Below are 12,247 nucleotides of genomic sequence, written 5' to 3'. Positions count from 1 at the left end.
TACTGATATTTCTTGTTACTCATCAGCCAGTTCTGTATATCCTCCAACATATTGTGCGGTCATATCAGCCCAGTGATTTATCAGTCAAGCTCTATAACCTATGAAAATATGACTCTTTGAACCAGATGTTCTTTGAAATTAATTTACATCTATGTAAATTAATGTCAGTCCCCCTTCAAAGTAAAAGAGTCTCTTGTCTAGTCTAAAACACCCCTTAGTTTTTTAGACTGCACAGTTTCTTATGTAGGAACTAGCCAATAACACTTTCTTAATCTTAAACCCATTATTTCACCATTTATCATGGGTTTTGCTGTTAATTAAAATTACTGAGTGGGAAACAGGTGAGAATCATTAAATCAACAATGGCTGACTTTCATTAATCAGCCTCAGCCTCAGGGTCCAGGTGTTGTCCATGCTGACTCACTGTGGCACCGTCATGACTTGCTGGGACCCTTTAGCAGAGCAGAGCCGTCGTTAACCTTATTAATGACACCTGTGCTTCTTCTACTCTGACAACTCAAAATGTGCGCAGTGGAAAAAGTGTCAAACTGAGGAACTGATAGTTAAGACCCCCTAAATGTCTTGTGAAATATTGGATACCTGTGTGCGCCGCACGGACAGCTGGGATAGGATGTGACGTATTTACCAAATCCTCTTAGTTTAATTAAGCTAAAGCAGCACCTGCGCCTCTTTCTACAGATTCACAAGTCGATTCGGCTGTGTGAGAAGTTAAACGGAGACTCTGCAAGGAAAAGAAAGTCTTTGGAAACAGAAAACAGTTTAAAGGGAGTTAGAAGTGTTTGTTTGTCTTCAGCCACCTGCAGGATGCAGCCTGGGCGGATGCTGTGGGGCGCTGTGGCGCGGCAGGTCGCTCCGCGTCTGACCTACAGCACTGCAGCACAGCCACAGGTAGGGCCTACACTCACACAGCGATGTGAAACTCCGTGATTCTGCTTTCATGTACAGGCATGTGAGACCTGCACGCAGCAAGCCGCAGTTTCAAGACACATACGGAGACTATCCAGCAGTGCTGCGTTTTCCAAGAAGACCGATTTATCTGATAAGATGACAGTTTTAAACTAGCTCAACTTGTCCTTGGTCCTACAATATTTTCATATATGACTGTATTATATGATTTTAACAATGCGTTGTGACGTTGTGAAAGTATTTAGCATCTTTATTTACCAATTATTGTACCACGTTTTTAGAGAATGTGTTTTCTATATGCAGTATGCGTCCCAGTATAGGATCAATTTAAGGTTTTCAGAATAAGAGTTTTTATTCTTGTTTTCAGGCCTGTTTCGTCATTACAAACACACAGTTCCAAATTCAGAACATAAAAAGTATATATAGTAAATATTGGCATGTAATATGATTATTTTTTCAATTTAATATTATGTCAGTAATGAAAATGCAGCTCAAATTCACAATCATTGATCTTTGCAGCTTTTTAAATCTCTTCCTCTCTGTCACCAGCTGAAGCCAAAAAAGACCAAATTTGGCCCTCTGAGCGACCAAGACCGAATATTCACCAACTTATACGGCCGGCATGACTGGAGGTAAAAATATTTTATGCAAAACTTTTGTGCCTGGTCTCTAATGACCTGAAACTCTGTAGAAATAACTGCTCATCTCATCATCTTGGTCTCCCTCTCTATACCAGACTCAAAGGAGCTCTAAAAAGAGGAGACTGGTACAAGACTAAGGAGATCATACTGAAGGGGACTGACTGGATATTGAATGAGGTAAAAATCTCAGGGCTCCGGGGCAGAGGGGGAGCAGGCTTCCCCACTGGGATGAAATGGAGCTTCATGAACAGACCCAGCGATGGCAGGTAGGAAAAAATCAATATCTGTTTGTCAGGGAGGCTTCAGGCCCACATTGCTGTCCACACTATTAATGAAACTCTGTTAATGTGTGTTTCCTTCTTCCCTGTGTCCATAGGCCTAAGTATTTGGTGGTGAATGCTGATGAGGGGGAACCTGGGACATGTAAAGACCGTGAGATAATGCGTCATGACCCCCATAAGCTGATAGAGGGCTGCCTGGTGGCGGGAAGAGCCATGGGCGCCCGTGCTGCGTACATCTACATCAGAGGAGAGTTTTACAATGAGTCATCAAATCTACAGGTAAACAGCTGCACAGAAAGCAAGGCTTGCAGTTTGTGTTGTTTGTGCTGATCTGTCTCACGTCGTCTCTTCAAACAGGTGGCTATTAATGAGGCGTACGAAGCAAAGCTGATAGGGAAAAATGCCTGTGGTTCAGGCTACGACTTTGACGTGTTTGTGATGCGTGGAGCTGGAGCCTACATCTGTGGGGAGGAGACAGCGCTCATCGAGTCTCTTGAGGGCAAACAAGGGAAACCCCGACTCAAGCCACCGTTTCCTGCAGACATAGGTGAGGTAAAAGCTCCACAGTCTCCTACATCCAGTTTCCTACAGCGGTTAATTATGGGTTAAGAAACTGCAAAATAGGGTTATATTGTAATTACAGTCCTTAGGTGGTTATTCACTGCTGCTGCGTCTCTCTCTCCCTCAAGGGGTGTTTGGGTGCCCGACAACAGTTTCCAATGTGGAGACGGTTGCTGTGGCACCGGCGATCTGTCGCCGAGGCGGAGCCTGGTTCGCCAGCTTCGGGAAGGAGAGGAACTCTGGGACCAAGCTGTTCAATATCTCCGGTCACGTGAACACTCCCTGCACAGTGGAGGAAGAGATGTCTATTCCTCTGAGGGAGCTAATAGATAGACACGCAGGTGTGTGTGTTTACAGTCATCCTCTCATGTTGATGTTGGGTTTTACTTTTATGAGATGTTGACATGACTTCCTCCCTCCACTCCCGTGATTGGCGCAGGAGGAGTGAGGGGCGGCTGGGACAATCTATTAGGAGTGATCCCGGGGGGTTCCTCCACTCCCATCATCCCTCGACACGTGTGCGATGATGTTCTGATGGATTTCGATGACCTGGTCCGCGCAGAGACCGCTCTGGGAACTGCAGCCGTTATAGTTATGGATAAATCGGTAAACAATTCCCTGAGTAATCCTACAATGCACTGCACCATCAGCTACAGTCAGCCTTCAGCGATTTTCTGTTAAATGTGCTTTACTTCCAGGCTGATGTGATTCGAGCCATTGCACGTTTGGTTGAGTTCTACAAACACGAGAGCTGTGGCCAGTGCACCCCCTGCAGAGAGGGTAAGGAACTGCAGTATGTTACGTTATTAGTATGTATGTTATGTTATGTCTGTATATTTCAGCACTTATAACTGCCACTAACCATGCATTTTTTAAGATGCATCTCTTCACCTTGATTCTTATGGCTTAACTTTTGACTAACCACCTCTCTCTGCATCGTCTTCCTCAGGTGTGGACTGGATGGATAAGATGATGTGGAGGTTTGTGCGAGGAGAAGCAGCAGTTTCAGAGATCGACATGATCTGGGAGCTGAGCAAGCAGATTGAGGGACACACCATCTGTGCCCTCGGGGATGGAGCCGCCTGGCCTGTGCAGGTGACATTTCTCATTTAACAAATGGAGTTTTAACATGAAACAGTGCCCCGAGGCTACAAGCTCAAACCAGTGCTAATTTGAATTCTAACAGGCAGTTTTGTTCTTCCTCTTATCTACAGGGCCTGGTCCGCCATTTTCGGCCAGTCATGGAGAACCGCATTGGTCAGTATAACAAGGCAAACCCTCCAAGAGAGCCTGAGATTGAGATGATCTGAAAGTGTGCAGCTGTCCATTTCAGCTTTCAGTCTTTCACAACAGTGTTATTACATACTCTAGCTCACCATGTTTTACCACATTGTAAAAATTACTTTTAAACATAGCTTTTAAGATTGTACAGTGCAGGTCTTGCTGCAGAATTTTAGGTTTCTTCCAAGTTTAAAGCTGTCATCTTTGTACAACTAGTCTATTTTTGTAATATAAATTCTGCAGTAAGATGGCCACTTAATTTACAATTCATTTTGGCAGGCAGAACTGTTGACAGCTAATTGGCAGATGTGACTGACTTGGTTTGTGATGATCGCTTTGTCAAATATGTCAGGACAGACTTTTAATTGGGAAAATACACAGTGCAATGAAACACAAGCTCAAACATGGCAATAAATTAAGTTTATTTATTTCATAAAAGCATGAAATAAATTCAATTGGTTTTCCTACATGTTAGTCCAATATGACCTGTACAAAAGATCAGAATAGGAAAAGATGGTGTCACTGACTCAGGGAGGAAAAAAGAGAGGAACTGAGGTGAAAAAGTAGGAAGTTTGGGATAAAATGAAAAGTAGTCAGTGATGAACATCATTGCCATTCGATATTGTTTGTACAAAGAGACTATATTCAAACACTTCACCTGGCATGGGTTATCATTCCATTCAAAATAAAACTGGAGGCAGAATATCGCTCATCTGACCATCTATACATCCACAAAATAGTTTGGAGTATCAGTCCTGCAAATGTTTATCCTCAAACTATGATGTGTGCACAGAAAAAAAAAAAAAATACAAACAGAAGTTTTCCCAAAACATGAGAAAGTCCATTTGGACCCCAGGTACTAAAACAATGCTGAGCCCAACAAACAGCTATTAAGAGTCATCCATGTGATGAATGGGTGAGGAGTTCTGAAAAAAGATAGGCTCAGTTTGGGTGAACGTCCTGTAAGACTCGGTAGAAAGCACTGAGGGAGTTAAGATTTTTCCTGTTTTTAGGGTGCCATCCAGAAAGGCATAGACTGTTGCTGTGGCTGTGTTTTAGCACGAGGGGGTGGTGGAGGAGGACAGCGATAGCCCTGTGTCCAGCCTGAGGAGGTGGAGGTGGGGGGTACTGCCCCAGGGTTACCTGGCCCTGAGGTTTTTGAGGTGGAGTGGTCTTCCTCTTCATCAGAAGAGTCGCCGGTGTACGCCACCAAACCTGTTTTAAATCTTTTCACTGCGGGCTCTAGAAGACGAATAGGGAGGACAAGCAGAAGAAAGGGAGAGGTGGCACATTTGGGGAAGGGGGGAGGGAAATGGGGAGAGAAAAAACATAACAGCAGCAACGTGTTTCAAATAAGACAGATGCGCGTTAATTATTCCAAACACATTGTGGGAGAAACAATTAGTTAATAGATTTGAATCATAGTTTGTCAGCAGAGTAGAGGAAGGGACAGCCATTCGAAAGCAGCCATTGGTTGGTGGGGAGCGACAGCGTTAGGGGCCGTCCAATCGAGGGGCAGGACAGCGTCACAGGACGAGTCGTGCCCCACCCCCAATCAGCATCCGCCATCACCCCAGAGACACATGGAAGAGAAGAAGAACACAGAGAAAAAGAGAAAAACACAAAAACAGGAGAGATTCTCATTAGTGAGGAAAGCAAACAAACTACAGACACTCCAGACTGATGATGTCATCAGAACGGGACGGTAAGGTGGAGTCGACTTATCAGACTTCTTTAAAAACGACTGAACAATGCACAAAAACTGTCGAGTCATAGCTCCGCCTCACTATCTGGAGATTTCTAGTCACGGCAGCAGAATCCTGTAAGAATCATGAGAAGAATAAGGGCCTGTTTGAGGCTGAGTGTGTGAGTGCATGTAACGCTGCATTTATCTAATCTGCCACAAGAACAGGGCGGTCCATTATTCAAATCCAAAAGAAGCAGCTTATTTTTTTTGGATTTGCTGCTAAGTGTGTTGATACATGTGCTGCGGCTTTATGTTGCAGATAGACCTCTGCAACAATCTCAAGTAAAACCACTGAAATCGAGACACAGTCCAGTGGCCTGATAGAGGATTTACATTTTACTCTCTGCAGCTACATTAATGCTGAGCTTATAAGGGGGGCACAGTCCACAGAGTGTGGACTGTGGATTTGGATTTGGGCAGGGATTTGTCAGTCCACAGGATAATGCCCTTACCCACGGGGCCTTGGGGTGCCCTTCTCTCCTCCATCTTGGGTCTCACTCCATTCACAGGCAAAGGTGGTGGGGGCATTAGCTGCCTACTGCAGAACAGACAGAGAAATGGTGTGAGTTTACTATGCCTAGACGCCCTTGCGCACTTTATTAAGATGTACACAAATATAACAAAGCTCTGTGTACCTGTCCCTCTCACTCGACAGGCCAGAGGAACTCTGAGGTGGGGTTCCTGTAGTCTCGGGGCTGCCCACTGGGAAGCCTGCACCTAAATTAGTCATATGAATGGGTCCATGCTATGAGCAGAAAAACACACAGGCGCAATTAGCAGACATCCTCTACTAAACCCTGTCCTGACACTTTAACATATAATAATACCTATGCCAGCACCAAAGTGAAAAGTCAGTGCAAGTTAAAGCTTACCACAAGTCTGTGATTACACTGACAATTTCCCCCCGTCCACTATGAAAGATACTTAAAGCTTAATACCTTTTCTGAAACTCCTTATTACCAGTGGAAACATAAGTGAACTGTAAGTGAACAACAGGAAACAGCAGGCCATGCTATCTCAACCACTGTGTGTAAAACATCTGAAGAAAGGATGAAACGAAGGATAAATCCCAGACAGTGAGGCCAGGGAGCAGCTTAAAACAGATGACAGATGACATATGACTGACTGATGAAAGTGATTTGGCACAAACTGCAACTTTATTTATTTAGTGATGGCATAAGAACATAAAACAAGGGGACTGCTAGATGAAGGAAAAACAAGAAGGGTGGAAAATTAACAGGCAGATAACGATCAGATTAAAAGTGGAGGAGTTGTTTATCACCTGATATCCAAGTAGGCCGCTGTCCCTCTCGTCTGGTACCTCCTCTGTGAAGCGTCTTTTCTGTGGTGGGTTAGCTGGGGTGGCAGGAGGAGGAGCTTTGGGTGGCACTGTAGCAGCTGGAGGGAAAGTTACAGGAGGAAGAGTCTGCAGAGAGAAGAAAAATTAGAATTATCACTTTGGAGTTGTATGCCTCAGCTAACCAGTCCAGCAGCAGTACTTAATTAGAATGTGAATTCATTAGTTATGGTCAAAAAAGTGTTTTGTACAGTCGCAATGACCTTTAATTTTGACCTTTGACTGCCAAATTCTATTCAAATCCTCCTTGAGTCCAAATAAATGTTTGTGCAAAATTTGTTCAGGCTAATGGGACAAACAACACCAAAGCCTGGCGCCTCTGGCCACAGCCTTCGCCAGTGTGGAGGCATAAAAACAAGTAAGTATTATTGTTCCGTATGTTATACAACTGGTTTAGCAAATGCTCAAATTAGTTTCTTGTTTCAGAGTTTAATTTCTTGGTTTAAGCACCAGAAAATGTGTCTATTGTTTTACAAAAGGTATAATATGAAGATGGGAGATGTGATGGCTCAGTCCTACCTGTGGCATGGCGCCTGGAACGGGAGCAGGGGCAGGAGCTGGAGCAGGAGTGGGGGCTGGAGCAGGGGCAGGTGGTAGGGAGTATTGAGGAGGCACACCTGTGGGTGCTGCAGGAGGTATAGGAGGGGGAACGGTGTAAGGTGGAGGAACAGGCTGTGGTTGAGGTGGGGGTACAGGCATGGGGTAGCCTGGCTGGTATCCGGCAGGGGGGTAGTAAGGAGGCTGAGGAGGCATCCCGTTCACCACTGGAGGCTGTGCAAAGCCTGGAAGGGGAAGAGGAGGGAGACAGATCATGTCAGGCAGTGTCTCTGAGTGAGAATGTGACAGCTGTTAACTGAAGAACAACAACAGCGTCAAATCAAGTGATAAATCTAAACCACTGAAAAACAACCAGTTGTTGTTTACCTTGTTGTGTTGGCATCATTGTACTCATTTGGTTAAGGAAGCGAGAATACTCTGCATGGACCTACAGAAAGAGAAGCATTGAAATTAAAGCATTGGAATTGTTAGTGGTTCAGGGAAGGGAAAGGTTATCATATTAAGACAACTGTTAAAACAAGAATGTAATGCATCACTGTATTATGGAGGAAAATATAAACCTATTGCTACTTAAACCTATTAAATTCCAATACAAGTAGAGCCACATACTTTCCTTGAATCTCTAGCTTTTGTTATATTATTTTGCAATCGTGTGTGTAGAAAGTAACAGCTAAAATCGTAGTAGAGAATATATACTTACACAACAACCAACAGTTTTGTAACTAATGTTTGCCAATACATATTATCTCTGTTGCACATCTGTAAAAGCTCAGGTCAATGACACTAGTCATACCACAAGGAAGTGGAGTTTTTGGTTGTTTTGCTTTTAGATTTTTGTTTCTCAGAGTTGGCTGGCAACAACAATAGTTGTAGTTTGTTTTTAGAGAATTTAACAATTTGGAAACGTCAGTATATTATTGCTTAATTATTATTCAAGACTAACAATATGATCAGTCAAGAATATACAGTATTAACTGATCAACTGCGAAGTTGGTGTGCATCTCTACGACAATGGTTTTGATCTGTGTGGGTGTTTAACAGCTCGACTTGTGCCAAGTTTCCAAATAGTTGGAATAACTGCACTCTGCACAGCCGTGGTGGTCAATGATTCAGCTCTTCCTCAAACCAGTTCAGAATGGCAGTATATGCCAATCATTCAAATAGAGCTTACACAATGGAAAAGAGAGTATTTTTTACAAGCCTGTAATGGAATCCCAGTTGTGAGAAGAGGAGAAAGCACAGATCTGGACAAAGTTTCATGGATAATCATTTCACTGTAACAGGAATTTACTCACTGTCTGAAGCAGGTTTTCACACAAGGTTTTTGCTGCTGCAAGTCCCTCTGGTTTAGGATGACTGGAGAGGAAAAAGACTGCATTTAGCACTAGAGGGCCCACATTATGGAAAAAAAACTACTTGTGGCTAGCTCATATTACTACACCAGCAGGAATCATCTCTGAAAAGCAAGGTTATTAATATTTCTTTATTCACAGGACAACACCCACCTGATGTAGATGTACATGGGTTCAAAGGCCTCTCGTCCAGAAGCAGGCTCCAAACAACCTGATCCTTTTCCTCTGAGGAAGACTTTGGCCCCTGTCTCAGCCTGAATGTGCTGCAGGTATGAACAGCCGGGGCCCTCGACCCGCTCTTTGACCACAAACCCCGGGATAGCGTGCTCCAGTCCCACAAAGACTTTATCTTGAACATAATGCATCTGAGACGAAAGATAAGGGCATAAATACAACTCTATGTATTACTGAGGTGTTTATGTCCGTTTACAACAGATCACATCTGTTGACAGTGATTGTTTGTTTGTCTGCTCTGTAAAATGACACAAAGGGAAATGTCTTACCCCAGACTGAAAGTGTGGTTTGTGGTGGGTCATGGGGGGCAGTGAGGGTGGAGGTGGGTTATGCTGTTGGTAAACTGTGACTGAAGCCCCACTGGGCGAGAAGGATGAAGACGACGATGATGAGGCAGTTGCAGCCTTGACTACTCCATTGGTGATTATCTCCTTGATTCTATTAACTGCCCCTGGAAAACGAGGGATAAAAACAATTAGACTAATTACAGTCCATAAGAAGACGAACATTCATTTAATTTGATTAAAGATGAGTGTGACAGAATACTGACTGTCGACAAGCTCCCTAGTCTGTCCTTGGACATGCAGATACAGAGGTCGATCTCTGCGTGGAAAGAGCAGAAACAAGGCTGCGTTAACACAACAACAATAACAAGCAAATGACAGATTTTATGATCAGTCACTGAATGTGAGAGAAGTCACCCTGGTAGAGCTTTGCCTTTCTCCTCTGCTGTCATGTAACGCCCTCTGGTTGAAACCGCAGCACCGCTAACTTTACTGATCTGCAGATGAACCATGAGAAAAGGTTCAAAACATATTAATATATAATCCGCAAGCCTGCTGAAGAACTAACACCTGTTCGATAGCTACTGACCTCGTCCTGTGTCTGCCCCCGTGTCAGGAGATTTCGACAGGTGATCGGGACGTCGTTGATTTCGACCTCAGCTACCACCAGGTCATCTTTGGCTTTTGTCGGCACTGGAGGCTTCCCAACACCCACAGCCTGAGAGAGAGGAGCCAAGAGATAAAGTATGTGTCACTCCTACTAAACTGGGCTCACTGTCACTAAACTGGGACAAGAGACTGCACTAATATTTAGTGCAGATTTATCTGGAAAAAACTTGCAGATGCAAAATCTTTGTGGTGAACTCATTATGCGCCTAATGTTCTCACCCACATTAGAGCTGCCAAATGCACTCTAATGTGAGCGAACGAGATAAGATGTACTTATAGGCACACACAGATATCTTCATGTGCGACAACAATAATGATGATTCTTGGAAATATTTAATCTTCAGACAGAGAAATGCTGATAACTGACTGCAATCTTTATTGTCAGCTCAACTCTTGTGGCACACTGAGTGGTAGTATATTTTTCCACTCAATTATCTTTTCTTGACTATCACTACTAAACAATTGGTAAGTCAGATTTCTGTTATCAGCAATGCTCAGTGTAAACTGAAAACGGAAGTTTCAGTTTCACACCCCATTATCACACAACCTAATATGATAAACATCAGAGAGACGTTGAGACAGATCACTCTACATAACTGCAAAGATCTGAACATGATTTATCAGAGCTCTGCTAAGGTAAAATCTTGTAATCTGTGTATGACACAAAATCAAAATGTATTGGGATACCTCATCATGCTGATATAACAATCTTGTTAATCCAGTATTGCCATAATTCAATCCTGTTCACTGATTTGTAACATTGCCCACAAAAGCCTAATACAACCAGATTTTAGACTGATAGCTACAATGGCATTAACAGATTACAAAAAGCTCTAGTTTTTGACACATTTATATTGTCTCATGATATGTGTTCAGTTGGCAGTTTATTATGTACGCCTAGTCAAAGCTGATGCTATCTAATACAACAGTCGTGCAGTAAATCTTCCCATCATAAAGGTCATACTGTTTCATTACTATTGTTTCAGAGAGGTGTTGATTCAACATCATGATCACTTTGGATGATGCAGTTTGTGGTGTTGTTGAACAGTTTAAGCTTGGTATACTTAGTAAATTGGCAACTGTGTGTATATTACCCATCCCACTAACATAATATGGCTGTTTCTGAGCTGATAAATTCTAAAACATCCCTTCATAAGAGATATACCGGGTGTATAATCTAACGATGCTCTTTACCTTATCAGGAGGTCCCGGGGTTCCTATCTGAGAGGGCTTGAGTTTTCCCTTGGCCACCAACATGGCATTAATCTTGGCAGCCACCGCAGCTGCAGCATCCAGAGCTCCGGTGGGTGCAGCTTCAGCCTCCCCCATCCCTCCAGAGCCAGAGCCGGGACCGGGCTGGTCCCATTTGCTACGGCGGCTGAGACGACAGAAAAAATGTGATCAATTGAGAAAAGAAAGGGGGACTGGACTAACTATTTATCTTGTTTGTATAGCATAAACTACCCCCAAAACACCAGCTGCATACGCTGTTATTGTGTATGTTTTGGAAACTGATCCAGAGGTGATATTATGCACATTTACACTCTACTTCTAAACCAATACTGATTTTAATTTTTTGCGGCCATTCATGTATATACAAGTGCAGGGACATTGTAGACCAGCATGTATTTTTCTTATATAACATGCAATTAAAAGAAAACTAGCATGAACCAGTGCACAGCAGCAGCAGCAGTAGACCGACAACAGTCCGCCATGATTACATAAACGTTAGCTAGTTAGCCGGCCAGCTAGCATCTGGACGGCGGCTCAAATACCACATAAAAAACATAAAAACAGTCAAGTTTGACACACTCACCCGCCGTTTTGGGTTCCACAAAATGACATCAATATCCTGTCTAACTGAAATTTTCCTCTCAGCGCAAAAATAAATGTGAAAAGCCTCCACTTGACTTCCGCACAGCTAACTCAGTGGGCTGTGTTTTGACTACTAGCTTAGCTTCGTGCTTCGCTGTTTCCGCCTCCGGCTAATGCTGTCTACCGGTCATAATACCACAAGAGGACGCCAGATACCAGCACATATTTCTTTGGCGCATTTTTAAAAAAGTTCAGGTGTAATGCTGCTGCTGCTTCACCTGCCCTCGTCTTTTCAACGCCTCCGTGCCAAGTTTCTCGTGAGGAGGCATCAAAGTTACCAGTGGAAGAAACAGCGCCAGGCCGAAGCACATGCTCCAAACAGGCCAGGACATTTAGTCAAGGTAGGTTTTAACACCAAAACTGCTTTTTAAAATGTGAATCTAACGCTTGGAAAATGCACGTCTCATATAACTTTTCAAACACGTGGCAGGATTTTGTTTGTATATCGATTTGTGTTGGGTTTCCTGTAGTTTTTGACAG

The 12,247-nt window shown here is 43.4% G+C and overlaps 2 protein-coding genes across 4 annotated transcripts; one reads left to right on the top strand and one right to left on the bottom strand.

The window, feature by feature from the left end:
- Nucleotides 1–418: 418 nt before the first annotated feature.
- On the top strand, nt 419–4,158 carry LOC108885897 (NADH dehydrogenase [ubiquinone] flavoprotein 1, mitochondrial). The gene is made up of 10 exons (XM_018680406.2): nt 419–909; nt 1,477–1,559; nt 1,664–1,834; nt 1,945–2,128; nt 2,207–2,396; nt 2,539–2,751; nt 2,850–3,016; nt 3,109–3,190; nt 3,360–3,505; nt 3,625–4,158. The coding sequence occupies exons 1-10, from the start codon at nt 826–828 to the stop codon at nt 3,718–3,720; spliced, it is 1,416 nt and encodes a 471-aa protein (XP_018535922.1). The 5' UTR covers nt 419–825; the 3' UTR covers nt 3,721–4,158.
- khdc4 (KH domain containing 4, pre-mRNA splicing factor) lies at nt 4,097–11,865 on the bottom strand. Of its 3 annotated transcripts, none has more exons than XM_018680399.2 (14): nt 11,709–11,865; nt 11,087–11,270; nt 9,813–9,941; nt 9,641–9,720; nt 9,490–9,542; nt 9,209–9,390; nt 8,859–9,070; nt 8,649–8,709; nt 7,720–7,780; nt 7,315–7,577; nt 6,721–6,864; nt 6,074–6,183; nt 5,891–5,976; nt 4,097–4,933 (listed from the first exon to the last, which is right to left on the bottom strand). In XM_018680399.2, exons 1-14 carry the CDS (start codon nt 11,735–11,737, stop codon nt 4,701–4,703), a joined length of 1,827 nt encoding a protein of 608 aa, XP_018535915.1. In that variant the 5' UTR covers nt 11,738–11,865; the 3' UTR covers nt 4,097–4,700. The 3 variants fall into 3 exon arrangements, 2 of the variants coding, with proteins under 2 accessions (XP_018535915.1, XP_018535916.1); XR_001961316.2 differs by having other exon boundaries at nt 4,870–4,933; nt 6,074–6,155; XM_018680400.2 differs by lacking the exon at nt 4,097–4,933 and having other exon boundaries at nt 5,764–5,976; nt 6,074–6,155.
- Nucleotides 11,866–12,247: the final 382 nt, after the last annotated feature.

Source organism: Lates calcarifer, linkage group LG15 (genome assembly GCF_001640805.2).
Source record: "Lates calcarifer isolate ASB-BC8 linkage group LG15, TLL_Latcal_v3, whole genome shotgun sequence".
Classification (NCBI taxonomy): Eukaryota; Metazoa; Chordata; class Actinopteri; family Centropomidae; genus Lates; species Lates calcarifer.
The sequence above is the reverse complement of the archived record's forward strand: the minus strand, read 5'-3'. Positions and strand labels throughout refer to the sequence as shown.